This window comes from Crocodylus siamensis, chromosome 6 (assembly GCF_052110815.1).
Source record: "Crocodylus siamensis isolate JL-2025a chromosome 6, ASM5211081v1, whole genome shotgun sequence".
Classification (NCBI taxonomy): domain Eukaryota; kingdom Metazoa; phylum Chordata; order Crocodylia; family Crocodylidae; genus Crocodylus; species Crocodylus siamensis.
The window spans coordinates 32,917,251-32,944,487 of record NC_143400.1 but is presented as its reverse complement, the minus strand read 5'-3'; the positions used below and the strand labels follow the sequence as shown (position 1 = coordinate 32,944,487).

At 45.5% G+C, this 27,237-nt stretch overlaps 3 protein-coding genes across 3 annotated transcripts in view; 1 reads left to right on the top strand and 2 right to left on the bottom strand.

Moving 5' to 3' along the window:
* On the top strand, nt 1-945 carry LOC149862244 (olfactory receptor 6F1-like). The gene has a single exon (XM_090053905.1). The coding sequence runs from the start codon at nt 1-3 to the stop codon at nt 943-945; it is 945 nt and encodes a 314-aa protein (XP_089910031.1).
* A 15,486-nt stretch (nt 946-16,431) lies between these two features.
* LOC149862243 (olfactory receptor 13G1-like) lies at nt 16,432-17,370 on the bottom strand. Its single transcript, XM_090053904.1, has one exon. It carries the CDS (start codon nt 17,368-17,370, stop codon nt 16,432-16,434), a length of 939 nt encoding a protein of 312 aa, XP_089910030.1.
* Nucleotides 17,371-26,651: 9,281 nt separating this feature from the next.
* The window catches only part of LOC149862242 (olfactory receptor 13G1-like), a 7,984-nt gene continuing 7,398 nt past the window's right edge, over nt 26,652-27,237 (bottom strand). The window contains exon 3 of the mRNA XM_090053903.1: nt 26,652-27,236. Within this exon, the coding sequence (XP_089910029.1) occupies nt 26,652-27,236 (585 nt within the window). The remainder of the gene's footprint in view (nt 27,237) is intronic.

Genomic DNA, 27,237 nt, shown 5'->3' with positions numbered 1-27,237 from the left:
ATGAATTTTACAGCCAATGCAGAAAGAGGGAACCAGAGCAGTCCGTATGTTTTCATCCTCCAAGGATTCCCTGGCAATTGTTATTTTCAGGTCTCCCTCTTCATGCTCTTCCTCTTCATGTACATCCTGACAGTGACAGCAAATGTCTGCATCATACTTTTAGTGAGAACTCACCCACAACTACACATACCCATGTACTGGTTTCTCTGCAACCTCTCTTTCCTGGAAATATGGTACACAACAGCTTGTGTCCCTAAAGCCCTGGCAGTCCTCTTGGAGAAAAGTCAGGCAATCTCCTTCCTTAGCTGCCTCCTACAGATGTACTTTGTTTTCTCCCTGGGCTGTACAGAATATTTCCTCCTGGCTGTCATGGCCTATGACCGGTATTTGGCCATATGCCACCCACTGCACTATAGCTCCATTATGAATGGTACCTTGTCTGCTCAGCTGGCTCTTGCCTCTTGGCTCTGTGGCTTTCTAGCTATTTCTGCCCCAGCATATTTGATCTCCAGGCTGTCCTTCTGTGGACGTAATATCATTAATCATTTCTTTTGTGACATAGCCCCATGGATAGTTCTCTCCTGCACTGACACACATTCAGTGGAGCTGGTGGCCTTCATCATCTCATTCATTGTCATCCTGGGCTCATGCACAATAACTCTGGTATCCTACATTTACATCATCTCCACCATATTGAGCATCTCTTCAGTCAAAGGTCGCAAAAAGGCCTTTTCTACTTGTTCTTCTCATCTGATTGTCGTGATTATCTGGTTTGGCTCCACCATTTTCCTGCATGTCAAGCCTTCCATAAAGGAATCACTTGATTTGACCAAAACTGTCCATGTACTAAACACTATTGTCACTCCAGTGCTGAACCCCTTTATCTATGCTTTGAGGAACAAAGAGGTGAAGGATGCTTTGAGAAAAGTGGTCAGTGCGGCATGACTCATTCTCTAAAAATGTTACTGTCAGTAGATAAACAATATCCTGTTTGATGACATTTTTATTGCCCTAAGTGCTGATATCCCTTATTGTCAGAAGTCACTATGACCTCAATGTGCTAGAAAAGAGGATGTCAAGCCTGGGGAGGTTGGGCCCTTGCCTGGAATTCTGTAGACTTGGGCTCCATTTCCAAGCCTATCGCAGAGAAAGTCTGCAACCTGGTCAAGTTGCTCCAGTTCTCTGTGCCTGTTTTGCCATCCAAAACCTAGAGTTAATTTTGCTGGCTTCATTTTCTTAAAGCTTTCTGGACTCTACTGAGGAAAAGTGTCTGATTTTGTTATGGTCTCCCTTTAGCTCCCCTGAAAATTCAATCCATTGTCATTATTACTATCTAGGTAGCAAGTGCTCTGGTTACCCAAAGCTGTCATGATCCTATCTATCAAAGAACTGGAAGACAGTGTAACTATTGGCTCATATATTTAAAAGTAACTGAGGGTCCTTTAAACATTCAGTCCAACTACTGAATGAATATCAAGCGTGGTAAAAAATATGTAAATCTGTGATTTGGAAATAGTGTTGAAGGCTAAGGACAGAAGTTACACACAAACCGGTTTAAGTGATCAGAAACTGGTTTAAACCTGTAACAGAACATAAGTGCAGTGCACATAAACCAGTCTCAAAATGGCCAAAACCAGTTTGACATAAACCTGGTTGAATGCAGTATCAGACTTAACTGATGGAGCTCAAATGGGTTTATGCAATTTCTGTCCCAGACCTCTTCTTGGTTTAAGTTAAACCAGAATACCCCAGCATCCCAACATGCTCTCTGGGCTGAATTGTGCTCTCTGCTCCAGCCAAGCAGGGCTGGCCCCGCCCCTTTGCTCCCCAGCCAGAGCAGGGACAGGCAGGGGCAGGGGCCTGGCCAGACGCTGGCCCTGGAAGGGAGCAGGGAAGAGTTATATTCCACTCCTCCCTCCCCTGTCCCACCAGCATGGACCTGCCAGGCATTTCTCCCTTGCTGCTCCAGTGGGAGGGGCCTGGCCAGCCCCAGTAGTAGCCTGGAGTGAACTGGCCAGGGAGGTGGTTTAATTCCTCCCTATCCCACCAGCATAGACCCAAGCCGGGGTCTACCAGGCACTGCCCCCTTGCTACTGCAGCGGCAGGTGCAGGGGCATGGCCAGGCCTGTTCCAGACTTGTTCCAAAGAACAAGTGATAGGGCACAATCTGTCCCTTACCATGACAATGATATCATCCATATACAATACATCTATCACTTCTTACTCTCATCCACCTGTCACAGGGACCCTCAGGGTTACTAGGAATAATGGCCACATACTAAAGGAGAGTAGATTTAGATTGGACATCAGGAAGAAATTCTTTATGGTGAGGGTTGCCAAAATATGGAATGGACTTGCAAGAGAGGTGGTGCTTTCCCCTACCTTGGAGGTGTTCAAGAAAAGATTAGATAGTCACCTAGCTGGGGTTATTTAACCTCCACACTCTTTTCTGCCTAAAGCAGGGGGTCAGACTCGATGACTTACAAGATCCCTTCCAACCCTAGAAATCTATGAACCCTCTTAATGACTGTGTCCCACCTCAGTCTCTTCACAAGCATCTCAATAGCACAAAAAAAGGGTGCTGGGGGCAGGGGATACCCCTGCTGTACCCTAGACTAAATACAATAAGATTTGTCCAGGTGAAAATCTAACCAGCATGTCAATTTGTAATATTAGTGGTATATGTACCACAGTTTGGAAACTACTGTATTAAGCCATAGATCTGTAGAAGATTTCAACTTCTTTTTGCCTAGCACTCTGTGCTATCATATTCCCCTATAGCAGTGTTCTAGAAAGATGTATTTTTATTGGGATCAGACATATAGGATGCATCGATCAGAGTCACCTGCCTTATGCTGGTGTAGACAAGAAAACACAAGATGTACAACCCTACATTTGTGTAACTTGTTTGAATCTTGTGTAGGAATACTGCAGGGACAATCAGGTTGAAATACATAGCAGTCATAATTACACTGGTGAAGGTGTTGTGTGTCCATGTCTATTCAGAGGTAACCATTTCCTCAAGGGAAATAGCTTGTAATAGCCACTATGAGGCAGTGTGATAACTTTTATGACTCAAGGCATGGATCTAAATTGCAGAAGATGAGCAGCTATTAGTGGGCAGCTGCACATACACAGTAGGGGCTGAGAACCACTGGCTTACACCCATCACACACCTAATGGAGCCACATTCTCTTCTATTTTATGTAGGAACTTATAACAGTTATTATAACAGTGTGTATGTTCATACCACTTTCCAAGCAGTCTTAAGAGCACCTCTGGGAGACAGCCTAGAAATTAGACAGTAAAACCACTTTGGGGATGTCTTGTCACCTCTCACAAGCAGTCCGGAGGTAAGGAGTCAGAGAGCTGCTGTGGAGGGTCCAACCCACCCCCAAATTATGCCTAAAAGCAACAGATGCCTCTTCTCCTTCATCCCTACTAGAAGACCACCTCTGCACACTACAAGTCCTCCCCAGTGGCAGCTCACTAGACAGACCACCTCTATCACTGCCTGTTTCTCCAGTGGTGAACAGCAATGAGAGTGGCAGGCCTGGCACTCTGCTGTCCCTCCCTGTGCCCAACTACAACTCAGGTGATTTGCCTTGAGATCCTCTGGGAAGACACTGTTTACATGCACACTCAAAGTGTGTCACATCCCTGTCTTTGCTGCCTGCCCTAACTGCGGCAGAGATTGTATTAAAAATAGCCTGACTTGACTTGGAAGTGATGCCTAGTGACAACAAGACCAGGGTAAGCCAACTTGTCCTGGCACACTCTGTGTGGACTACCCATCACCAAGAGAACTGGTGGCTTCCAGTGGCAGCTGCTGCATGGGGTCTTGGCCATGGGCACCTTTGTGCACCACTTAGGTTGCAGAGTGCCTCTTCAGTGGCCCAGCATGACACAGACTAGTTCACATTTTGTTACAAAGCTAAGTGTTTAGATCCAAATGTGCCCAGACAAGGAAGCAAAAGAGAGAAAGAAAAAGAAAGAAAGAATGATAGATAGATCTTCTGAAAACTAACAAACATACCTCTTGTGCAGTTAGAGTTCATTAAGCAGATACGGAAGAATTCTGTATTCTATATATTCAAATGGTTTCTGTACAGGTTTCAATGTTTGGTCAAATGAGTGTTTTTATTACTGACAAGTGTTTCATTCTTGGTTCCTTGGGAGGGCCATCACTTTTTGTTATTAAGATTTTGCAATGATGTAAAAAAAAAATCCTTTTTTTCTTTCTCTCTGTCTGTCTGTCTGTCTCTCTCTCCATGTCTCTACACCCAAGACTTATGAATACATTCTTTATGCATAGTGAACTTCATTGGGCAGGGGCTGCAGAGTGGCTATTTTCAATGTTAGGAGCACTGCATTCATTTTTTTACTATCGTTGGTTGATTTTGTTAGTTCTAAAGAATACTTTTCATGACTGTATAGTTAATTGTTTAGAGACAAAGCAATGAACCTAACCAGGTTTTGCAGTGCAACTGTAACCCTCTTCTATGGATGGCTACAGTAATAGTTAAAGATCAAGCAAAGACTCCTAGCCCCTTGTGACTGGTCAAAGGAAGTGGCAAGAACATATTGACCAATATGTTGCATCTGTTTCTATCTACCTAATCAAAGTTCTGGGGTGACAGACCCCTACTCGGAAAGCTTGCTCATCCATTTCATTTGAAACATGTTAATTTTACTTTTTCATTTGGATAAAGATAATAAACTTTTCAGTTAAAGAAAAGGTTCCAATAATCATTAAGAACAACTCGCTTAGCAGCACACCTTCTAAAAAGAAATCTCTTTAATTAGCGGTGAAGCACCTGCTGCTCCAGAGAATTGTAGGAGCCCACAACCATCAGTGTAACCTCATGCGCTTTAATGAGCGTTCCAAGGAATACTATGCTGAGGCAAAGAGCCAGGGACACTACAGGGAGATCTGGCAAATCTCTGGGCATTAAGGGCTGTGACAGAAACAAAGCTATTGATTGTTCTCAATGGGTCCCATGGGGAGTCATTAGAATAAAAAGTTATTTGAGAAATGCAGGTCTGAGGAAGTCTTCTGGGGCTGGTATGAAAAGAAAGTCAGGGAGTATAGATTAACGTTCGAGAAGGAAGGAAATGAACAGTTCGTATGTCAAGTTGCTCCTTGATGGGTAAGGTAATATGGGTCAAGCCATGATCACCAGTTCATGGGAAGGGTGATGCCTTTATTCATTAATTCTGTGAATGAATCCCATTCATACAATCTGTAAGGAATGTGAGGGATGGGGTGCAGTGCCACTGACACAAATGCAGCTCAGATTCCCAGGAGGTTGGCACAGGCAGGCAGGCCCAGGTGTCACGTTCGAAAAACACTGCTTGGAGTCTAGCTTTCAGTGGCAGATAACCAGTTAATCTGTAAGGTGCTACCCTGCCGGACATAAATATGCGCCCAAGAGCCTCATGGATGACCTGTAGGCCCCCTGCTACCAAACACGGGACTCCCAAACAATTGTGCATGCACATACTCACACAGCTCTGCCAATGTGCATTAAATATAACCTACAGAGCCTGCTATAAAGCTCCTAGGCCCTCTCCCCACACAGCCCTGGCAATTTTACTTACCCTTGACCTGCAGCCCCTCTTCCTCCCCAGACCTGGGCTCTCGCATCACCAGCTCTAAAAACGTCTCTTATTCCTGACTTTAACACACTCACTCTCCCTAGCCCCAAGCCTTTCCAGCCTTGACAATCCCCTTCAGTCCTGCTTTGCCCACTCTGCTACCTTAGGACTGGATTTTCCCTGCCCCGTTTTTTCTGAAATCTGTGCAACCCAAATGTCAGAAGTGTAGTCGTTCTTGCAGCTTGGTTAGCAGCCACCAGCAACCAGCTGTCCTGGACCTGAATCCCATTTGTGTGAATGCATTTTAGTAATGAGTCACATATATCTCTTATGTTTCCTGCCTTGGACACATGACTGATAATTCATCTGGACCCAGACTGTATTCCCCTCTCCCCCCCGCCCCCCCACTCTGTCTCTCTGCTCCCCTATTGTGACTTGCAGACATGCCTGCTATTCCAGGCCTCACATTGCAGGCAGACATGGTAGCCCTGCTCTTGAACTGGCTCAGCATAGCACTTATTAGGCCAGACCAGAGTTGCAGCTAATACCCAGCCTGTGTGGAGCTGCCCTCCTCAGCCAGGACTGAGGCTGGGCTAAACTTTCTTCATTCATCATGGGCCAGGATGAATGCCTGTTTCCCACCTCCGTATACATAGTGAGCAGTATTATTGCATCCCAGGAAACAACAGTGCATGATCACACAGTACTACAAATGCAGCGTCAGTCCTTCCAGAAGGAGCAGTGCACACTTGATTACACACTGTGAACAATATCATTCCTTCCAGACAGAGGCAGTCACCTACATGCACGTCCTGAATAGGCTCAGCATATATATCTTGATGCTTATGTGACACACCCACATGCCACTGTTCATTTTCCACTAACAGAGGACAGCAGACACATGCATGCATGCACAGCACACATACAAGATCCCATTTTTCATAGTTGTTAGGGGCTGGAAGGGACCTTACCAATCATCAGGTCCAGTCCCTGTGCACATCTAGGAACGACTTCTGGGATCAGATGACCCCAGGAAGGTGGGCATCTAGATGCTTTTTTAAGATCACCAGGATTTTCTCCAGCAGGATGCTGAAGGGATATAACATGCATATTCTTGGCTACCCTGAAACAAATGCACAACTGCCCATGTTATTCCCAGCAGAATATAATTGGGCACACATAGGAACATATGTATATACACACACAGAATTATATAACTGATATAATTTATTCCATATGCAAGCAGCAGGAACACACACACACATATATACATACATACATATACAAACTGCACATGCACTGGGCAAGTCTACACAAGGCATTTACTCTGGAGTGGACTAATTAGCTCTGCAGTAAACTGTCAGGGTCTACGTGTGTTGTGCTGTTAGGTCAAAGTAAACTCATTAACTCCACCACAGGATAATACTGCCAGACATAAGTACTGTCTTATGGAGGAGTCATTCCACTGCAATGCACGTGTAGATGCTGACGGGGCTGGCATTACAATTTTACCATTTTGGCCATGACTCAGTTAAGACCTTGGCACTGCCTAAAATTGTCCATTTTTTTGGGGGGGGGGAAAACAAAGGGGTACAATTTTTATTCAAGATAAAACAGCATGCTACAAAAGTAATATTTTGATCTTGTGTTGTGTTCTCTATGGTATTTGTAGCAAGGTGGGCATCCCTGCTAGCCGCAGCTAGCTCCCCACCTGCCTCTGGGTATGCCGCCCGTCCGTCTCAGGCCTCACTCACCCCACCCTCTCTCACAGGGTCTCTTTCTTGCAATGACAACTTATGCTGCTTTACTCCCTCTTGGAGTGGGCACCCTTTGGCCACAGGCTTAGTTAGTCCATTCCTAGGCTGGCAGACGTACTGTCTGTTGGGCCTCTCCCATAACTGTCACCGGGGTAGCGGCCAGCCAATTACCCGACTGGGTCTAAGCATACTCTGGCCCCTTTCAGGGTAACACAAGTGTCTGTATATGTACTGGGCCCTCAGCCCTCTGGTTCTTCTCCCGTTTCACTGGGGCTCCCCATCTCTGCCCCCTTCACTCCTCCATACCAGTGGGCTCAGGTGGCTGTAGCTGTGCCTGGTGCTCACTCTCCTTCCTTGGGGTCTTGTACCCCATAAAGCTCAGGGGGCCACAGCCATGCCCAGCCCCACTACCTCCAGTGTCACCTGACCCACCCAAAGGTGGGAGCTGAGGTTAAGGCACCCTGACCCGCCTTTCACTGGGGTGGTAACTGGCCTGGCATTTCCTGGGGGCACCTGCAGCCACTGAGAGCCCCACCATGCCACTGGCAGGGTACAGTTCCAGGTCATGCCCAGGACCAGGAACCTCCTAAACCAACTCCTACAGCTCCTCCCTTACCTCCAGTTGATACCAGCAGCCTTGCAACTAACCACTGTTGGCTGTTGTCCTGCTTATATAGGCAGCCCTGATTCCAAAATGGCTGCCCTGATCAGGCACCTGCTGGCTGCTGGGCTCAGGCCCTTAAAGTGGCAGGCACAAACTGTGCCTGACCACAGTATTTATTGCTGTAAGGCAGGAAAAGAGCACCACCATGTAGTCTGAATGACTGGGTATCACAAACTAGATAGTTCAACTTGCTAGTCCTGACTGCCCAGGCCTCTTTCCTGCTTCTTCTTGAAGCTGGTCCTTTTCCTATTTTCCTGTTCATTTGGGAACTGGGGGAAGGGGAAGAAAGAAAGAAAAGTGGGGATGTTTCTGTCCACTTGGAGTAATGTCCAAGGCTAGATCCAAAGGTCCCCTTTTGTGGGGGTGGGAAGGAGAAGGGAGCATACCCATCTCACACAGCCACATACCCCTTGGCTTGGTCTGGCCCTACGTATCTCTCTCTTGGCTGCCTGGGGAGGGAGTGAAGGAGGGGGTATCATTTTTAAGGGAAGAGTATGAAAAGAGGCAGGTTAATTCCTAAAGTGTGTTCTGTCTTGGGATGGGCTATAATCTGGGTCTCCATTCTCTCAAAAAGTGCCCTAGCTACTAGACACTTGGCCTTAAAGATAGCCAGGTCCTCCTCCAGCACTGGGTAGTTGTTTCTTTTCTGTGGCAATGCAGAAATCCATGGTGCATTTGGGCTTTGATAGCAGTGGGATAACATTTTGGAGCCATTCTTTGGTGTTGCTATATCTCTGTGGGTAGTAAAAGGCTTCCTTTTTCTGCGGCATCTAATTACTCCATAAACAGTGTTATATATAACTTCATATAATTTTTTTCTAGATATTTGCATAGCCCTCCTCACCCTAGTGACCTGCCCAGCATGATGTGTGTGCCTGGGAGATCCTGTTTTGCTGCATAGCTGCTCAGCCAGAGTGACATCCTACTGAGCTTACTCTATTCTTTTTAATTCAATGGTAATAATATTTACCTCTGAACATGATGCACAGGTTGATGTTTTCCCATTAAAATGAATAGGAAGTATGTACTCAGACCCCTAAGTAGTTATGACCAATTTGGCTTTAATGGTGCAAGGCAGATCCCTAGCTGGTCTAAATTGGCCATGCCAAGTTGTGATCAATGGGCCAAGTCCCCAGTGGATGTAAATCAGACCCAGCTGCACTGCAATCAGTGGAGTCACATCTGCATATGGTATAGATAGATTTGGCTTCTGTGGAGGCAATAGGCCTGATCACCAACTGATTAAAATCTTTCTAGTTCCATTGGTCTTTTTCAGGAGTCCCTTAATCTGCCTGTGCCTCAGTTTCTCCATCTATGAAAAGGGACAGTAGCATCACTTTACCATAGCACAATGTTGTGACAATATAGTTAATAAATATTGCAGGGGAGGAAGCCTATGCAGCTACCTAGTGAAGATATTTCCCCATGTCTTATGAATGATGTGTGGTTAAATGTATCACTGTTCATAGAGATACCTGTGATGGGAAGCATGCTGATACCTAGAGAATATTGCAGCCCCAAACAATGACCTCAAAACCATATCCCACTGAAATCAGAGATAGTTTTCCTTTGAGTTCAGGGTTACCAGGATTTGGGCCTACATGCTATATTTGATGATGAATTCATAAGAATAAAGTGAAACTCTTGGATGCTGTAGCACTAGGGAGCATTCCCGATTCCAAGTGGCTAGTGAGCTCCCACTGTTTGGAATGTGGACAGATCAACTGGAAGCTTTGGGAATGGATCATAGATAAATAGTACAGACAAAAGACAGAAAATATAGATAATATTAATATTAAGCATATTTTTCTTGCCTTGAAGGATCCCTAGATGGCAGCAAAGCGTAAGAAATGATATATAAGCAACTTGAACAGAAACTGGACGGAAGCAGCTATTGCTTTAGAATGGGAAAGACACTTGTGATATGAGTGATGAATGAGGATGAGTCATAATTTCAGAGTTATTAGGAGGCTCAGAGCTATTCTAGATATACTGTATATAAAATAGACATACAAATGCATTTCTCAATAAACTCCCTGGGAATGAAAGCTGTCCAACGACCATTAAAAGCAAGATTCAAAATGATTTAAGTGAAGATTTTTGTGAAGCCTAAGATACTTTAACATTGCATTTCTAATAATTTTAAAGGGAATTAAGTAATTTGACTGGTGTAAGTGCTTCTAAAAGCACCTTCAGGTGAAGAAATATCTTAAATGTCTAGGCCGAATTCATTTTTGGAATGCAAATTAGGATTCCAAAGCATTTAGATCCAAATCTCAAATATATTTAGGCAGCCTTGAAACATCTCATTTAAAGATGTGAATCAGTCCTAGCACTATTGGAATCGATAGCTCCAGTATATACCTGGTCAAAAGCCATAGGAGATAGATATATATATATATAAGCCATAAAGGTACTAAAGTCTAAAAGGCCACATGGCCTGGACATGTGTAGCTCAAATGAAGTCATAATCTTCTGTTGTAATTTTTCACTAGACTCTTAATCTCAAATCTTAATCTCTCTCACATCTTGTGCCTCAGTTTCTTCGTGTGTAAAATAGCATGAGCTAAACTTGTAGGGTGCTGTGACACAGAAGGCAACAAACACTAGGGTGAGGAGGGCTATGCAAATATCTAGAAAAAAATTATATGAAGTTATATATAACACTGCTTATGAAGTAACCAGATGCCACAGAAAATGGAAACCGGGGGTCCATCTTAGCTTCAAAAAGAGTGCTGGAGAGGGCCTTGGCTAATGCGTGACTTGTGGCAATATAGTTAGAGCACCATGTGGAGGAAAGTGTGTGTTGTAGGTTCACATGCCTTCTAGGCAAGGGGGACCTTAGAGTTCAGGTATTTGAGAGTGAACCCAGATCTCTTGCTTCCTAGGTGAACTGTAGTTTGTAATAGGTCTGCTGTAGCCAAAAATGTAAGGCATCTTGCTGTGGGTCCAGATGAATGATTTCAACATTTTTAATTTAGTTATTGGGGCAAAATCTGGAAAGGTCCTCTTCCCCCGTCCCATTGCTTTCTCCAAAACTTACTCAGCTACCTACATGCGTAGTAGGGCTGGGCGAAGCTTCGGTAGCTGATTTGATTCACAGATTTGGCCTGATTTGGCGGCCAAATCTCCAAATCAAATCAGGAGACCCATTCTAAGGTCCAAATCAAATAGGAAGCCTCCGAATCGGTTTGGAGAGATTCGGTGCCAATTCAGAGACAAAAGAGGCAGCAGTCCTCAACCATGCTGGACACAGCCGCCTCCAGCTGGTAAGTCTGTTGTGGTGGGCGGAGGGTGATGATATGCCCCCATGCGCCCCTTCCCTCCCCCTCCTCCCACCACAACAGACTTACCAGCTGGAGGCAGCTGCGTCCAGTGTGGTCGAGGACTTGTCGGGGGAGGGATTGGGGCTGGGGCTGGGGCAGTGGGGGGCACAGGACTCAGGGAGGGGGGTTCCTGCCACTGCACGCTGCTGCTGGTCCAGGAGGGCATGAGAGCAGGCATGTGCCCCTGGATCTGCATGGGGCAGGCTGGGCTGGGCTGTGCTCTGGGAGGCTAGCCCCAGCCACCCACCACCAGGCTGCACTCCATGGGGCAGGTGGAGCCAGGGCTGTGCTCCGGGTGGCTAGCCCCAGCTGCAGCCTGGAGCGCAGCCCTGGCTCCACCCACCCCACAGAGCCCAGGGTGCAGGGAATATGGGGGGCTGCAGCCACCCTAAAATTCCCCATAGCCCCTGCCACCAGCCCCTCCCCAGTCTGGGTGCACGCACCCACCCCATGCCCTGCTGCTGCTCGCCCAGCCGGGGCACGGGCACATGAGATCTGCCCCCCCAACACCTCTTCCTCCCCCTCCTCCCACCACAACAGGCTTACCAGCTGGAGGCAGCCGTGTCCAGTGTGGTCGAGGACTGCTGCCTGTTTAGTCGATGGCCAGATCTCTGAACCGGCGCCGAATCTTCAAATCTGATTCAGCCAAATCGAATCGGGACAGTGACTCAAGTTACCCAGTCGAACCCCTGTCCCTCTGAATCAGCTGAATCTGAATCGAATGCTTGCCGCTTCGCACAGGCCTAATTCGTAAGTCCATTAGGTCAGGTTTATGGGACCAAACTGTAAAGCAGAGACCAAACCCAGCCAAATAAGCAGATAGAAAACTGCCTTTCTAGATATACAAAGGGAAACAGAATTCTAGGGTAAGAGTTTGTTCAAACTTTGAATGCACCAGTTTGGTAAATCAACTGAGATTCAGGAAGTATCATCCTGGAAGCCCCGCAGACATGTATCCCTGGGATTGATGGCACTTAGTTTCAGGGCTGGTAACAGCATCATCAAAACATCACCTTGTGCCAGCTCAGGACCCATGTTCAAAATAGAGGACAAAAATCCCACTTCAGTAATTCCTCAGGGGTACACTCCAAATCTGACTGTCCAGAAAAATCAAGGATGGTTGTTTGCTTTACAATGTGGTTAATGAACCCTTGGTATTTAGCAATCTGGAGTGAAAAATAGAAAGGTTTTCTGGAAATAAGATATAGGAAAACAACAAAAAGCCTAGAAAATGTGTAATATCAAGACCTGAAGAAGAATACTTGGCATTCAAAAGCTTGTCTAAGTCTATCCCACCCATTCAGTTGGTCCACTAAACGAGATCTCCCACAAAAATCCTTGCTTCTCAGTGTCAAAGAGATTCTTGCTTTACATGGCCAGTCATTAGATGGCAGCAAAGGGTAAGAAATGAGAAAAAGACCAATTATAAGGGGTCTTTAAGACTGCAATGACTGGGAACAGATCAGATTCTCCATGATATGGTGATTGTGAAAATGAAATAAAGCAAGTTGAAGATGGTGACAGAAATTATGATTATGAAGATGATAATCATCATCATCATTACCAAGTATTCTTTCCAAATTAAAAACTGATGCAACTAATGTTACTCTTACCTTTAATATAATGCTGTGACCAATAATGTGCCCCACCACTACACTGGAGGATCATTGCTTCACTCCTTAGCCCATCAACTACTCTTTGGATCTGTCCAACTTGGAAGATTCCCCTATGGTAGCAAAACTACCACAACCCATATGTCTCGGGATCCTGCAAGAACTAAAGGACTCAAGGTATTTTGAGCAGTAAAAAAGAGAGTAAGAGGAAAGGAAAGCCATGTTAAGTGTCTGGAGGACGAGGGAGTCATGCTTCCTTGAAGGTGCACACGGAGATGGAGATCTTTAAATATGCCTTACCAATGAAACTGGTTTTAATTTTGGGGGCCGGGGGTGGGGGGCGGGATATAATCAGAAAGGCTTTAGAGAATAAATCACTGATTTCAATTTATGGTTACTACAGTGATGGGTACCCTAAAAACAGACAGATGGAAAATGAATTTGCCTAATATCTTAAGGGAAATAAAGAGAGATGCGGGGTATGGAGGAGTTTTGAGAACTGTGAGGGAGATAGATTAGAAAGGCAGATCAACAGATAGCTTGCAATATTTGAGGCAGGTTTTGGATGTAGGTATGGGTATCTTATTATCTTAGGTCACTGTGCAAGCCTGATAGTAAGGCACATTCATAATTGTCAATAAATTAACTCCAGATTAACACTAATAAAGATGAAATCAGGTGCCGAGTCAAAAAAAAGACATCCAGACGGGAAATATTTATTTATTCATGGTATATGATAAAGCAAAAATGAGGTTATGACATCTTGACACACAGAGGCACTCAGACATGTAATTAGCTTCTTTTTCCACTAGGTGCTGCTGCAACTTGTGTAGTTCACTCCTGTGCCCATCAGATGTCCCTTCAAATTGTTGTGACAGTAAACAAAGGTTTCATTAATGTCTATGGAAAGTTTAGTTTGACACCCCATAAAGAATGAGTAGATGGACTGCAAATGCCAGTCTAGGATCCAGAAAGTTTATTTATAGAGCAGGTCTCCAGAAAAGATTAAAAAGAATTAATTTTGATAAATATTGGCTTGTTAACATCTGTGGTCTGAATTAGATGCATGGGCATGAGGCATTTGTACATCAGCTGAGATACATACAGTACAGACACATTTCTATTTCGAAAACAGCTTTTTTATTACATACTTACTGTTTTACTACATACTTCATGAACATTTTTATTACATGTGAGCAGTTTTCTTACATTCTTACTGAAAAAAAAATGCTGCCATGGTACAATGAAGTAAATCAGGAATAAGTTGTGACACTGTGAGAGCCACGACATGTGAAATTATTTTTATGCAATAAACTCTGGCACAGTTCTCACTGGACTTTATTGCTCCTGGGCAATACATTTGCACCGAGAACTGCAGCATATTGAATGGGGTGGAGCAGCCCCAGCTGGCAGATATACCTGTGTGAGTGATGACCTGTCAGCCCGGGTCTGCTCCAACCTGGCTCTATGTGCTGAGGAGAGGCTACTTGGGCTATGATGGTGCTCCAGTGCAGGGCTAGCCGGCAGGAAGACCTGCACTGTAGCACCCTTGTACCCCAGTCTGCCCTGCACAGCATCGACACATGCATTGTGGTGGAGTGAATAACTCCTCCATACAATAGTACTTGTGTCCGGCAGCACTAACCTACAGCGGAGCTAATTACTTTACTCTGACCTAATAACACTGCACAGTTAATTAGCTCCACAGTAAACATCTCATGTAGATGTGCCCAGTGGATGCATCTATATGTGTGCTTTACTGCAGAGTTGACTAATTAGTTCTGCAGTAAAGTGTCACCATCCACACATGCGCCCACATTAGGGCATAGTATATTAATTGACTACTCTGTAGGATAGTACTGTCCAGGACAATTCTATCCTATGGTGAAGTCATTTAGTGCACTGAAACACACGTGTGAGTGATGACCAGGGCTGGCTGGGGCTGCCTGCAGGCAGTAGCACCCTCATGCCCTGGCCAGTCCCTCCACCACCTGACACCACAACCTGGAGCCAGGGGCTGACCCCCGTGTCCCTACCAGCCCATATCTGCTCCGCTCCAGGTCAAACAGCTGTGGTCCTCAGTGCATATGTATATGCTATGCTGGGAGCAGTGGATTCCAGCATTAACTCCACTGGAAATTTTTGCGCTATGCTAATTTCATGTGTAGATGCACCCAGTGGCTGTGTCTACACATGCACTTAACTGTGGAGTAGACTAATTAGCTGCAGAGTAAAGCACCACTGTTTACACGTGTGATGGTATTAGGCCACAGCAAACTAATTAATGCCCCAGTAAGATAGCACGGTCACGGGCATTACTATCTTATATCTTAAACCGAGGTAATTTACTGCGATTAAACCCATGCGTAGATGCTGACTGTCAGTGTAAATTGTGCCCAGTCAGCCCAGCCAGCTGAGGCCAGACTCTTGCCTGCTGCCTAGCCACACAGCTCTGCACTTTCAGGACCTTTGTGCCCCAACCGGCCCCTCCACTGCCTGATGCTGCCACCCAAAGCCCAGGGCTGAGCAGCTGTGGTGTAAAGTGCTCTGCCTTGGCTCACATTGCTGCTGTCCTGAGTGCATGTTTAAATGGCATGTTAGTTTACTCCAGCTCAAACTGATGCAGAGGTTATTGCTTCAAATTACTTGCATGTGTAGATGCACCCAGTATGCCTAATGCTGTCTAGAGTATCACCCTAGACTGATAATATGAATGCAGTTCACTAATAATGTAAATGAATACAAGCACATTTCCACCATTTTGCTAGCAGTCTAGGGCATGGAGGATCTCATAGGTCCACTGCAGTGTGAGAACAAGAATCCAGGATGTTGCAGCAGTTTACATTAAGTGTGGACTTCAGACAGAGACAATGGGTGCATTCAGAAGAGTGTATGCTTGCAGTTTGTGGCCTCTCCGACGTGTTTTCGGCTCAGCAAACCACATGCTTTGAACATATAACTGCTTGCCGCGCTGCAAATTTGCAGTACAAGGCCCAAATTTGATACTGGGATGTCTCGGTATCAAAACAAACAAATGCCGCAAAAAGCAGTGCAGCACATGCAGCAGCAGCATGTGCCACCGGAAACAGAGTCTGGCCATCCAGAAGCATGCTCTGGCTGCCAGCCAGGCTCTGTGCAAACAGGTTGTTGCTGCTACTGCACTCAGAGGCCCCCCAGAAGCCCAGGTAAGGCTGCTGGGACCAGCATAGCTCCCCTGCCCACCCAGGACAATTTGATGCACACCAGAGTGCACATGCATGGGCATGCCCTGGGGCACATAGTGGCACAAATGTGTGCTGTAAATTCTTGTGTAACTGGAAGTGTGCACCTCTACACATGGGGATGTGCCCAATTAGGTTCAAAGTAGTCCATTAGGAACACTGGGATTTGAACCTGGACTTCACTTCTCCCTGCAGGCTCAGCTACTTTGTTAGGACCACTGTGATTCAAACCCAAAGTCAAGCCTATTATTTTCAAGCTGACTCTCTCTTAAGGGGAATAATTTTCCTAAAGGCCACTTTGACTTCCTTGTTGCGCAGACTGTAGATCAGAGGATTCAGTGCAGGAGTCACAAGCGTGTACAGAACGGCCACTATCTTGTCCTTATCCAGCGAGTAGCTGGAGGTTGGCCGAATGTAAGTATAGATAATGGCAGAGTAGTATAGGGCAACCACAACAAGGTGCGAGGAACATGTAGAGAAGGCCCTTTGCTTCCCTTCAGAGCTCTGAATTTTCAGAATGCTGATGATGATGAAGGCATAGGACATACTGGTCAGTAGGAAGTTCCCCATGGCTAGGAAGACATCAGCAATGAAGACCATGACTTCATTGAGATAGGTTGAGCTGCAGGACAATGCCAACAGAGGTGGGATTTCACAGAAGAAGTGCTGGATGAAGTTAGGCCCACAAAAATTTAGTCGAAGCATGAGCAAGGTGTGCACCAAGGAATTGATTGCTCCAACTGCCCAGACAATGGCTGCTAATGTAATGCAAACGCTCTTGGTCATGACAGTTACATAGTGCAAGGGACGACAGATGGCCATGTACCGGTCAAAAGCCATGGCTGTAAGGAGCACTAGCTCTGTTCCAGATGACAACGTGAAAGTAAAGAGCTGGGCCATGCAGCCATCGAAGGAGATGGTTTTCTTCCCAAGCATCAGGTTCTGCATCATTTTGGGTAGGACGGCAGACGTGCAAAGAATATCAATTAGAGCCAGGTTAGCAATGAAGAAGTACATGGGGGTGTGCAGAGGCGGGTGGAAGACAATGGCCAGGATGATCAGGGAATTGCCCTTGATGGCAACCACAAAAAGGCAAAGCACAGTTCCAAAGAAGAGCCCCTGTAAATGAGGATGCTCAAAGAGTCCCTGCATGTTGAACTCAGATACTCTGGTATGGTTACTGGCTTCCATTTAATAGGGGAGCTCTTCTGTAGGAATGAAAATGGACAGCTAAACAATTACAAACATCTGACAAGTAGAGTTACTAAGCAGTCTATCAAACTGACAGCCAGGCCAAGGGTGGATGGATTACTATTACTACTACTACTACTACTACTACTACTACTACTACTAAGCTGTCTATGAAACTGAAAGCCAGGCCACAGGTGGATGGTTTATTATTATTAATAATAATAATACAGGATGCATAGATTTACAAACAGCTGTTCAGCTCAAATTTTTAGGACTTTCTAGATAAATCACACAGCTTATGACAAAGCTAAGCAATAACAACACATGTAAATGTTAGACGTTGTAAGTTCTTGAATCTCTATTCCTCCAGATGTTGAGGGGAGCAGAAAGAAAATAACAATATGAAATGGGCTCCACTGGAGCAGCATCAGACCATACCATATTCTGAAATATATGCCCCTCATTAGGAGGTATGCATATGCAATATGGTCTGGAAAGTTGCTCAGACATCAACACCTCAAGAGTAAAGTGCATTCCACTATCTACATAAGCATCAATGAGCTGAACTGTTCCAATGCTGTAACCGTTCACCCCATAACAAGCTGTGCATTCAGATGGGAACATGACATAAGTAGTAAGGACTTTTCTTTCCTTTAAGTCACTGGGGTTAATCAGGAATAATTGCTGTGAAATGTCCCCTCATTAGAGTTGCATTCATAGGCATCTTTTTTAAGTGACAGGAGACAGGAAGCCATGGAATTTAATCTTTTTTTAAGCCATTACACAGCACATCAATACTTCCACATTTTCATATCTAGCTTTTGCAGTATTCCCTAAAGACACCTTTCTGTGCTATGTAGGATCCTGTATCTCCTTCCACTTTCTTCAGAGTTTTTACCTCCTAAAACCACTTTATTGCTTTTACTACTGCCCCCTGCCCCTTCAGTAAGACAAGCATGTCTGCACTGGGGCCAGGGGAGTTCCAGATGCAGTGTGCTGTAGAAAAGGGTAAAAGAGCCACTGAGCCAACATTCCTCAATGTTCATATTTTCCCAGAACAAACCAATTTAACTAGTGGCCCCCTCTGCATCATTTTTATTATTGGAAACTCTTTCAGCACAGATCCTATTGCCTGAGTCTTCTGCATTAGCACCACTATGTACCTCCAGCTTTGTACCTCCACTGACTTCAGATCCTGATCACAATGACATTAGGGCAATTCTGATAAGGGCTGGGGATTGGCAGCAGATTTTCTCGTGTCTAACTGAGATCAGTTAAGAGGTTAAATTTCATGAACTCAGTTGAAGAAAGCAAAGCACAGTGAGCTAAATTACCAAGTCAGTACATTCATACGTAAAAGGAAAAAAAGTAAGAAAATTAAAGTCATCTAGAACTTCAAAAGGATGGTTATGTCTCAGTCGTGCCAATCCCGGTGAAATTCAGTTGGAGTGGGTAGTTAACACCCAAAATAACTTTAAATTATGAGTTTGAAAGTTTACATCATAACACTTGCTTTCCCTTTTCACAAATAATGATTGGAGCATGTTAAAATGTAAGATACCATATATATTGCTAGATAGGTTTTGAAAGAGCATTGTTTCCTCTTTGCATTTCATTTTCAAAGAGTAATGAAGAAGTTTGAAAAAAGGAGGGATGAAATCAGGAAGATTCTCACCTCTCCTTGAATCCACATAGATGACTTCTTTACAATGAATGGAGGAACAATTGAAGGACAGGCTCCAAGCATGTGCTACGTTTCTGAGGCTGGTTTTCATTTTAAAGAATCACCTTGTACGGAAAGTGCTTCAGTCCCTTGTGAACTTGTCCAAGATTTCTCTCTCAAATAAAGCCCCAAAGGAGAATACCAGGGGGAATCATGTAAATTGGCAGGAAAAAAAAAAAAGTCTTTTTTAATGGATGTTTCCTTTTATGAGTGACTTCAGGGAAACGCTACTTCCATCAATTTTTTTTTCTTTTCTCTTTGTAAACCTGAATAGGTCTCTACGCGCACCTGTAGGTTTCATGGTAAGCCAGGAAATTTGAATGATAATTTCCAAGGGTGAATTTCCAAGGTGAAATGTTGGCCCCCTTTGAGATGAATTATGAAAGAGCCTTCTATGGGGCCAGCATTTCCACTTCTTTCTAGTACTCGGCAATAATTGGCACTTTGTGCACAAAGAACAATCTAAATTAATTTTCTACTGGAGGAACTTTACCATGCAATCCCTCCAGTCACTGCATGGTAAACTCAAAAAGGTGACCTTAAAACTGTGTCACCTTTTGATAAGCAGGAGTAGTGCCTAACATCTCTTGTGGTCTTTGGAGGTCAGGTGGCTGAAATGTCGAGTGGGTGCAAAAATCTGAAGTCGGATACAGATTTGGAGCTGTTATTTGAGAGAGACATTTGATTAACAGAAAAGCAATGTGCAGGAGAAGAAGCCTCCTCTGAGTTTCACATCTGAGAGGAGAAAGCTTTCAGGGTGGAAAACCCTTTGATGGATAGACATCCACACCCCGTTGCAACACGGGACTTGTGCACCTAAATGGGATTATGGCACATGGGAAACAGGATCAAATGTGGCAATAACACTGGAACTAACTCCCTGGGATCCTCCCAGACTGACTTCACTTCCTCTCTGTTTGTGCTCACAAACACGAGACATTGCTTGCAAGGTGGAGCTGGAATGCAACTTGACTGAAACTTGGCCTGACTTCTGTCCTCCCTGCCACTTGCCTCCCCTCCAACTTGCTCCTCTATTGCCTGACCCTTTGGGCACTTGCCCCCTGCAGTGCATTGCCCCCGACTGATTTCCTCATGGCCATCTGCCGCGCACCACTGCTTATCCTATATTGTGGATCTGGCTGCAGTTCCAGCTCCAGCCAAGCAGCAGTAGCCTTGGCCTGGGTTGGAGCCGGAGCCAGAGCCGGAGCTGCTCCCTTACTGCTGAACAATCTTCCCAGCACTCCCATGGGCCCTGCACCACATGGTCTTTCATGTGATCTTTCTTGCGTGAACCCCCCCACCCCCCAACACAAACCCCCGTGCAGTCCCTCCACCATCCCTGCCACACTGCACAATCTCCCCCTCATTCCTTCCAGCCTCCACCACACAGTCTCTCCGCACCCCCCTGCTCCATGTGATCCTATCCATGCTCCCCCCGGCCCATAGGCTGCCCAATCTCTCCCATGATTGCACCCCTCCCACACCACCTGCACTCCCCTTGAGCTGCATACCTCACAATATCCCCTGTGCTCACCTCCCCGCACTATGCTATTCTCCCACACACCTGCCCCCATGCCAGCCAAGCTCCTCACCCCACCAAGCACGGTCTCCCCTGAGTTCCCCTGCCCACACACTGCATGATCTCTTCCACTCTTGACCTCCCCATGCACCATGCAATCTTCCTTGCACCCCCCTTGCCTGAAACCCCACAATCTTCCCTGCATTCCCTTCTGCACTGCACAATCTCCCCCATGCTCTCCCTACCCACCACCACGTGGTCCCCCCCTCACACTCCATGATCTTCCCTATTCTTCCCCAGGATGCACACTTTGCAGTCTACCCCATGCTTGACCTGCATGATCTCCCTGGCACTCCCTGTTGTGTGTGCTGCATGGTCTTCCACGGGTCACTTGCTGCAGCTGTAACCAGAGCCTCCTGCCCAAGACCTTACTTGAATCCAAGGGTTTTTTTCCCCACCATGTTGTATGGGGGGGAAAACCTGTACCTTGGATTCAAGTAAACACAACATTTAATGCCTTTTTTACTTCAATCTTCACCAATCAGGTCAGCTACCACAGGATGAATGCAATTGGCAGCAAAATTAGGAAAGGAAACAACTAGCCTGGAGTAAAATAATGTTCTAAGAAAGGGGTGGGCAATTATTTTGGCCTGAGGGCTACTTAGGGAGCTTTAATGAGCTGTCACAGGCTGGGTCAGCACTTCTGGTCTCCCCAAAGAGCTCACCAAAACTCTCCGAGTGGCCCCCGCGCTCAGCTAGGTGGCTAGGAAGAGGCCGCAGCTGGGTGGGAACTGGCATCTGGGTGTGGGATGGGCAGATGGGGGTCAGGATCATGAGGCATTGACAGCACGGGGCTGGAGCCCAGAGCAGAGCCGTGATCCGTTTCCCTTATGTCGCTGCAGTGGACACCGATTCTGCGGGCAGGGACATGTGGGGAGCAGATCACAGCTCTGCTCCAGGCCCCAGCCCCATGCCATCACAGCCCCACAATCCACGCCACTAGATATCAAGCCCAATGCTCCAGCCAGTTTTCTATCCACCTTACAGTCCATTCATCCAGCCCGCACTTCCTTAGGTTGCCGGTATATTACTACCTCTTAACTCAAGGTCTCCACGGAGATGAACAATTTTACTTAAATCAAAAGTTCCCTCCAGGGGAAACTGCCGGCTAAAATCATCTCTGGTATACCAATTCCATTTGTCTAGAAACTTCCAACTTTTATGGCCACAGTGTGTGTACATGTACAATGCTGGAGTCCCTTTTGGCGGAGCCGGTATGTCTTTAGACTCTCCGCTCCCCATATTTTTAAACTCAATTCACACAGGTCTTTCATACAGGAATGGCTTATTCAGGGTGTCCGGTCAGGTTGTGAGATTTGCTAGTGGCACAGAGATGCTGTGGCTAATGTCCAAAGACAAGACTCCACTGCAATAACAGCACACAACGCAGTTACTCACGGTTAGACACGGCTCATTTATGAGGGTGGGGAAAGGGTAAACCTGTCCACTGGGTCACAAGGCTCCAGTTGGGCCCCCTTGCATTCAAACCTGCCCTTCTGGACAGCCTTGGGGCGGCTGAACCCAACCTTAGTCTCAGACCTGGTCAGTGGCTCACATTTCTCAATTCATACTCTCAATTCACACGGGAATTTCTGTGTTGAGGCACAAGGTTCAAGAGCATTTCTTTAGTCTCAGCCTTGGTCAATGCTTATCATGGAAAACACTCACATTCTAAGAGTTTCCACCTTGCACCCTTGCTTTCGAAGAGCACACAGAACAAATCTGTTGTCTTTGGGGCGGCTGCACAAGGTTTCTGCTCCTGGCCTCAGAGAGACCTAGTTCTTTACAGAACTTAAGTCAATTCACACGGGGAAATACTTTAATTGACAACAGCAAAACAGAGTCTTTAACCTTAACTCTTTCTACTGGCAGTTACTACTTACACAGTGGGTCTGACAGTTCTGGCAGAAAAAAGTTTGGATAGGGTGAGCCTCAAGCAGTGAATCAGGAAGACGCAGAGACAGCCTCTCACTGAAAAGCCTCAACTGAGATTTCAAAAGGTCTCTTACCTTGGTTTGGTGCCAGGGCTTCAGTGAAGAGATGTCTGTGTCCCAACTGATCACTCTGGGCGTCTCGATCTGAGTCATGGCACCAAATTGTGGAAGAAATCAAACTTTGTGTTGTGGTTGAATCAGAACTGACAGAGCCAGCTTTTCTTTATTGGCGGTTATACTGTGATCACAGGGAGGATTTCATACAGCAAGGGGAATCGCTCACTTGTCTGTTTCAAGGAATCTTCCCTCTCTCTAAGTTTTCAAGCATTTTTATACTTAAGACAGATAAAGAGAAAAAAATATGACCTTGAAGAAACTAAAGCAAACTTACTTAATTGGACATCTGTGCACAGAGTAATAATGCAGGATTTTTTTTTTTTTTTTTTATCTCAAAACATATAACTGAAATAAGCAGTATCAGCACGTCTGGTCTCTGTCTCTTTTTCTAGTCAGAGAGGCCAGAAGCTTGACTAAATTCACTCCTACACCTGTGACAATGTCGAGGGAGACTATATATCATAAGCCTTGCTAAAATCAAGGTATATCACATCCACTGGTTTCCCCACATCCACAGAGTTGTCTCATCATAGAAGGAAATCAGGTTGGTCACACATGACTTGGCCTTGGTGAATCTTTGTTAACTGTTCCTAATCACCTCCTTTTCCAAGTGGTTAGAAATGAATTCCTCGAGGATCTGCTCCATGATTTTTTCCAGGGACTGAGGTGAGGCCCCCTGGATCTTCCTTTTTCCCTTTCTCAAATATAGGCACTATGTTTGCCCTTTTCAATTCATCCAGACATTTCCTGATAACTATGAGTTTTCAGAGATGCTAGGCAGCAGCTCTGCAATCACATTGACCAAAGCCCTCAGCATCCCTGGTGCTTTCCATCTGGCCCCACAGACTTGTATACATCCAGTTTTTCCAAATAGTCCCTAACCTGTTCTTTCGCCACTATCATATGCTCACCTCCTCCCCAAACTCTGTACTAAGTACAGTAGGTTCACTTTGCCTGTGCAGACTGAGATAAAAAAGGCACTGAGGACTTAGCATTTTCTGCATCATCTCTCACTATGTTGCCTCTCTCATTTAGTAAGGGGCCCACCCACTAAATCACTTTCACTGATTTTCACCTTGTTGCTTACATACTTCTAGTAACCCGTCTTCTTATCTACTTCACGGCCCTTGCTAGCTGCAACTCCAGGTGTGCTGCATGCTCAAGCAATACTTTTATACTCCTTCTCAGTAGTTTACCAAGTTTCCACTTCTTTTAAGCTTCCTTTTATGTTTTAGCTCATTGAAGAGTTCCCTACTAAGCCATGTCAGTCTTCTGCCATACTTCCTAGTCTTCCTGCACATTGGGATGGTTCATTACTGTGCCCTTAGCAAGGTTTCTTGTTAAGATTGCATAGGGCCTTGTTACACATTGCATTTTTTGCTGCTCAAATGTTGATTAGTCCAACCTCGAGTTTTATAGTTTCATAGTTTCTAGGGTCAGAAGGGACCTGAGCAGATCATCTAGTCTGACCCCCTGCCATGGCAGGAAAGAGTACTGGGGTCAAATGACCCCAGCAAGGTGTTCATCCAGCCTCCTCTTAAACACCCCCAGGGTAGGAGCCTGCACCACTTCTCTTGGAAGGTGGTTCCAGACCCTAGCCGCCCTGACAGTGAAATAGCGCCTCCTGATATCTAACCTGAACCTACCCTCTGCCAGCTTGTGACCGTTATTCCTGGTCACTCCTGGCGGTGCTCGGGGGAACAGTGACTCCCCCAATGGCTGCTGGTCCCCTCTGACTAGTTTATAACAGGCCACAAGATCCCCCCTCAGCCTTCTCTTTTGGAGGCTGAACAGGTTCAGGTCCCGTAGCCTCTCCTCATAGGGCCTGCCCTGCTGCCCCCTGATCATACGAGTGGCCTCCTCTGGACCCTCTCCATGCTGTCGACATCCCTCTTGAAGTGCGGCGCCCAGAACTGGATGCAGTACTCCAGCTGTGGCCTGACCAGTGCCGCATAGAGGGGGAGGATCACCTCTTTGGACCTGCTCGAGATGCATCTGTGGATGCATGCCAAGGTGTGGTTGGCTTTCCTAACTGCCTCTCCACAGTTTAGCGCAGTCACATGTAAAGGCTAAAAACCTGCTCTGATTCTCCATCACCTGCACAGCTGTGTTGCCCCTATGGGGCTGGTGAGCCAGAATAGGCTTCTATCACTGCTGTAGGTGGCGGGGTGAGATATGAGCTTGGAGAGGCAGGACTATGAATTTGGGAGGTAGACAATTAGTGGGGTGGGCATGAGTAGTGAAATGGGAGGTGGATAGGAAATGGGGATAGGTGGTGAAATGAAAGAAAATAAAAAGAAGTTAAAAAGGAATTTAAAAAGAAATAAAGAGGAAGTAAATGAAAAATGACCTCATATTTTAATAAATTGGGATTTGGGATTGGGATGTGTGTGGGGTGCTGGTCATGCTTTCTGGGGTGACTAGGAGGTGGGAGCAGTAAGGGAAAATGCTTTTGGGAGAGCTACCGTTCCTGCCCTGGGAAGACAGTCCCAACTCATGGGGACCCCAGTCGAGCCCTTGTTCCCCCTGCCACCCCCCCACTAGACCCACTTGTGAACTCATGCATGTCCTGTGACTTGGCTGTCTGGTGTGTGTTCTGCACACCCTTTGCATGGGGTTGCACACCCACAGGTGAGAAGGTAACCCCCCTAGGCTCAGGAGAGGGAATTGGCTTGGTGCTACAATCTTCCTCTGAGCAGCAGAATTCAGGGGGTGGAAACTATGTCTGCACAGAACAGTAGGGTGAGGTGGGGACACGTCATCCTGAGATGATGGAGGACTGCAATTGGGACAATTCATTTGTGGGAAGTGGCCACACATTAATGCTTGGTAACATAGATCAGAGATTAACCTGCCATGGAGTGACTTAACTTTTAAGCCACATAAAGTGTGCTTAAAACTAGTTTCAAGTGTTAATGTGTGGACAACCCAGGGGTTAAGAGTTCCAGGAGTTACCTAAAATCCATGCGTTATAAAACCCTTAAGTAATGAAATCCTAAAAATAGCAACCATGAAGAAAATCATGTTCACAGACTAAGTGCTTTGAAAAGCATAACAGTACCTAGGAAAACTCTTGGAATATTTTAGCAAGTAAATCCTAAATTAGCTTTAGTGGACTGTTACTCCTTGTCCTCAAATCTTTGCCTTATCTATCCCTTGCTATACTCTTCTCCATTTTCCCACTCACTTTATTGGTTACTATGGCTGAGAGACTTGTATACATTTTAGACTGATATGTATATAACTGATATAAATGTATTTCTGCAGTAAGTGAAAATCAATTAAAAATAAAAATTTAAAAAGAAACAAAATATCATTTCCACACCGCCAACCTGCAATGATGATACAATTCTAGAACAGAAGCCTTAAGTGAGAATTAAAAAGTGAATTTTCATAAATACAATTTTATAAAAATCTGTCAAAGACCTACACATGGGTAAATTGAACTTTCAGATATCAATTGAAGTATATGAAATATTTTGGAGTCACATTGTTCTACAGAAAACAGAGAATGAAGGGAAAGAATGGGGTGGTGGTTAATTTATTTGGTTCGTTTTAGTTTGGTTTATACAGATTGTCTTTCTTCCAACCCATTGAAAAAAATAAGGCTCTGATACTCTGACCATACATTTAACGGAAAGTATGCAACAATTTGTACCTTATTTTATCTAGTGTAACGCATCATGGACTCCTAATCTTAATAGGATTACAAAGAACACTATGTAATATTCACCAAAACACTTGCATCATTTCGTACAAGGGGCAAAAGGCATCATTATTAACTGCAGTGAAATAAGAAAAAAACTCAGAGGCTCTAAAGATATGTGTCAACTAGGGCCCACTGAAGTGCAGGATATTAAAACAGTTCACAGCAGGCGTGAGGCCAGAATAGAAATGGTGAGATGACAGAGACTGTTGTTTGCCGGTGTCAATACGACTCTCTCTTGCAGAATGCAAGGATTTTCCTGAAGGCCACTTTGACCTCCTTGTTGCGCAGGCTGTAGATCAAAGGATTCAGCGCAGGAGTCACAAGTGTGTAAAGCACAGAGACCATCTTGTCCTTATCCAGAGAGTAGCCGGAGGGTGGCTGGATGTAGGTGTAGGTGATAGTGGAGTAGTAAAGGCCAACCACAACAAGATGCGAGGAACACGTGGAGAAGGCTCTTGACGTCCCTTCTGAGCCCTGAATTTTCAGGATGCTTCTGATGATGAAGCCATACGATACAATGATCAGCAAGAAGTTTCCCATGGCTAGGAATATATCAGCAATGAAAGCCATGACTTCGTTGAGGTAAGCTGAACTGCAGGACAATGCCAGCAGAGGTGGGATCTCACAGAAGAAGTGCTGGATGAGGTTGGGCCCGCAGAAATCTAGACGCAGCATGAGCAGTGTGTGCACAAGGGAATTGATGGTTCCAAGGGCCCCGATACAGGCTGCTAATGTGATGCAGACTCTCTTGGTCATGATGGTTATGTAGTGTAAGGGATGACAGATGGCCATGTACCTGTCAAAG

Coding starts and splice junctions, on each gene's coding strand:
- LOC149862244 (XM_090053905.1), top strand. CDS start 1: ATGAATTTTACAGCCAATGCAGAAAGAGGGAACCAGAGCAGTCCGTAT.
- LOC149862243 (XM_090053904.1), bottom strand. CDS start 17,370: ATGGAAGCCAGTAACCATACCAGAGTATCTGAGTTCAACATGCAGGGA.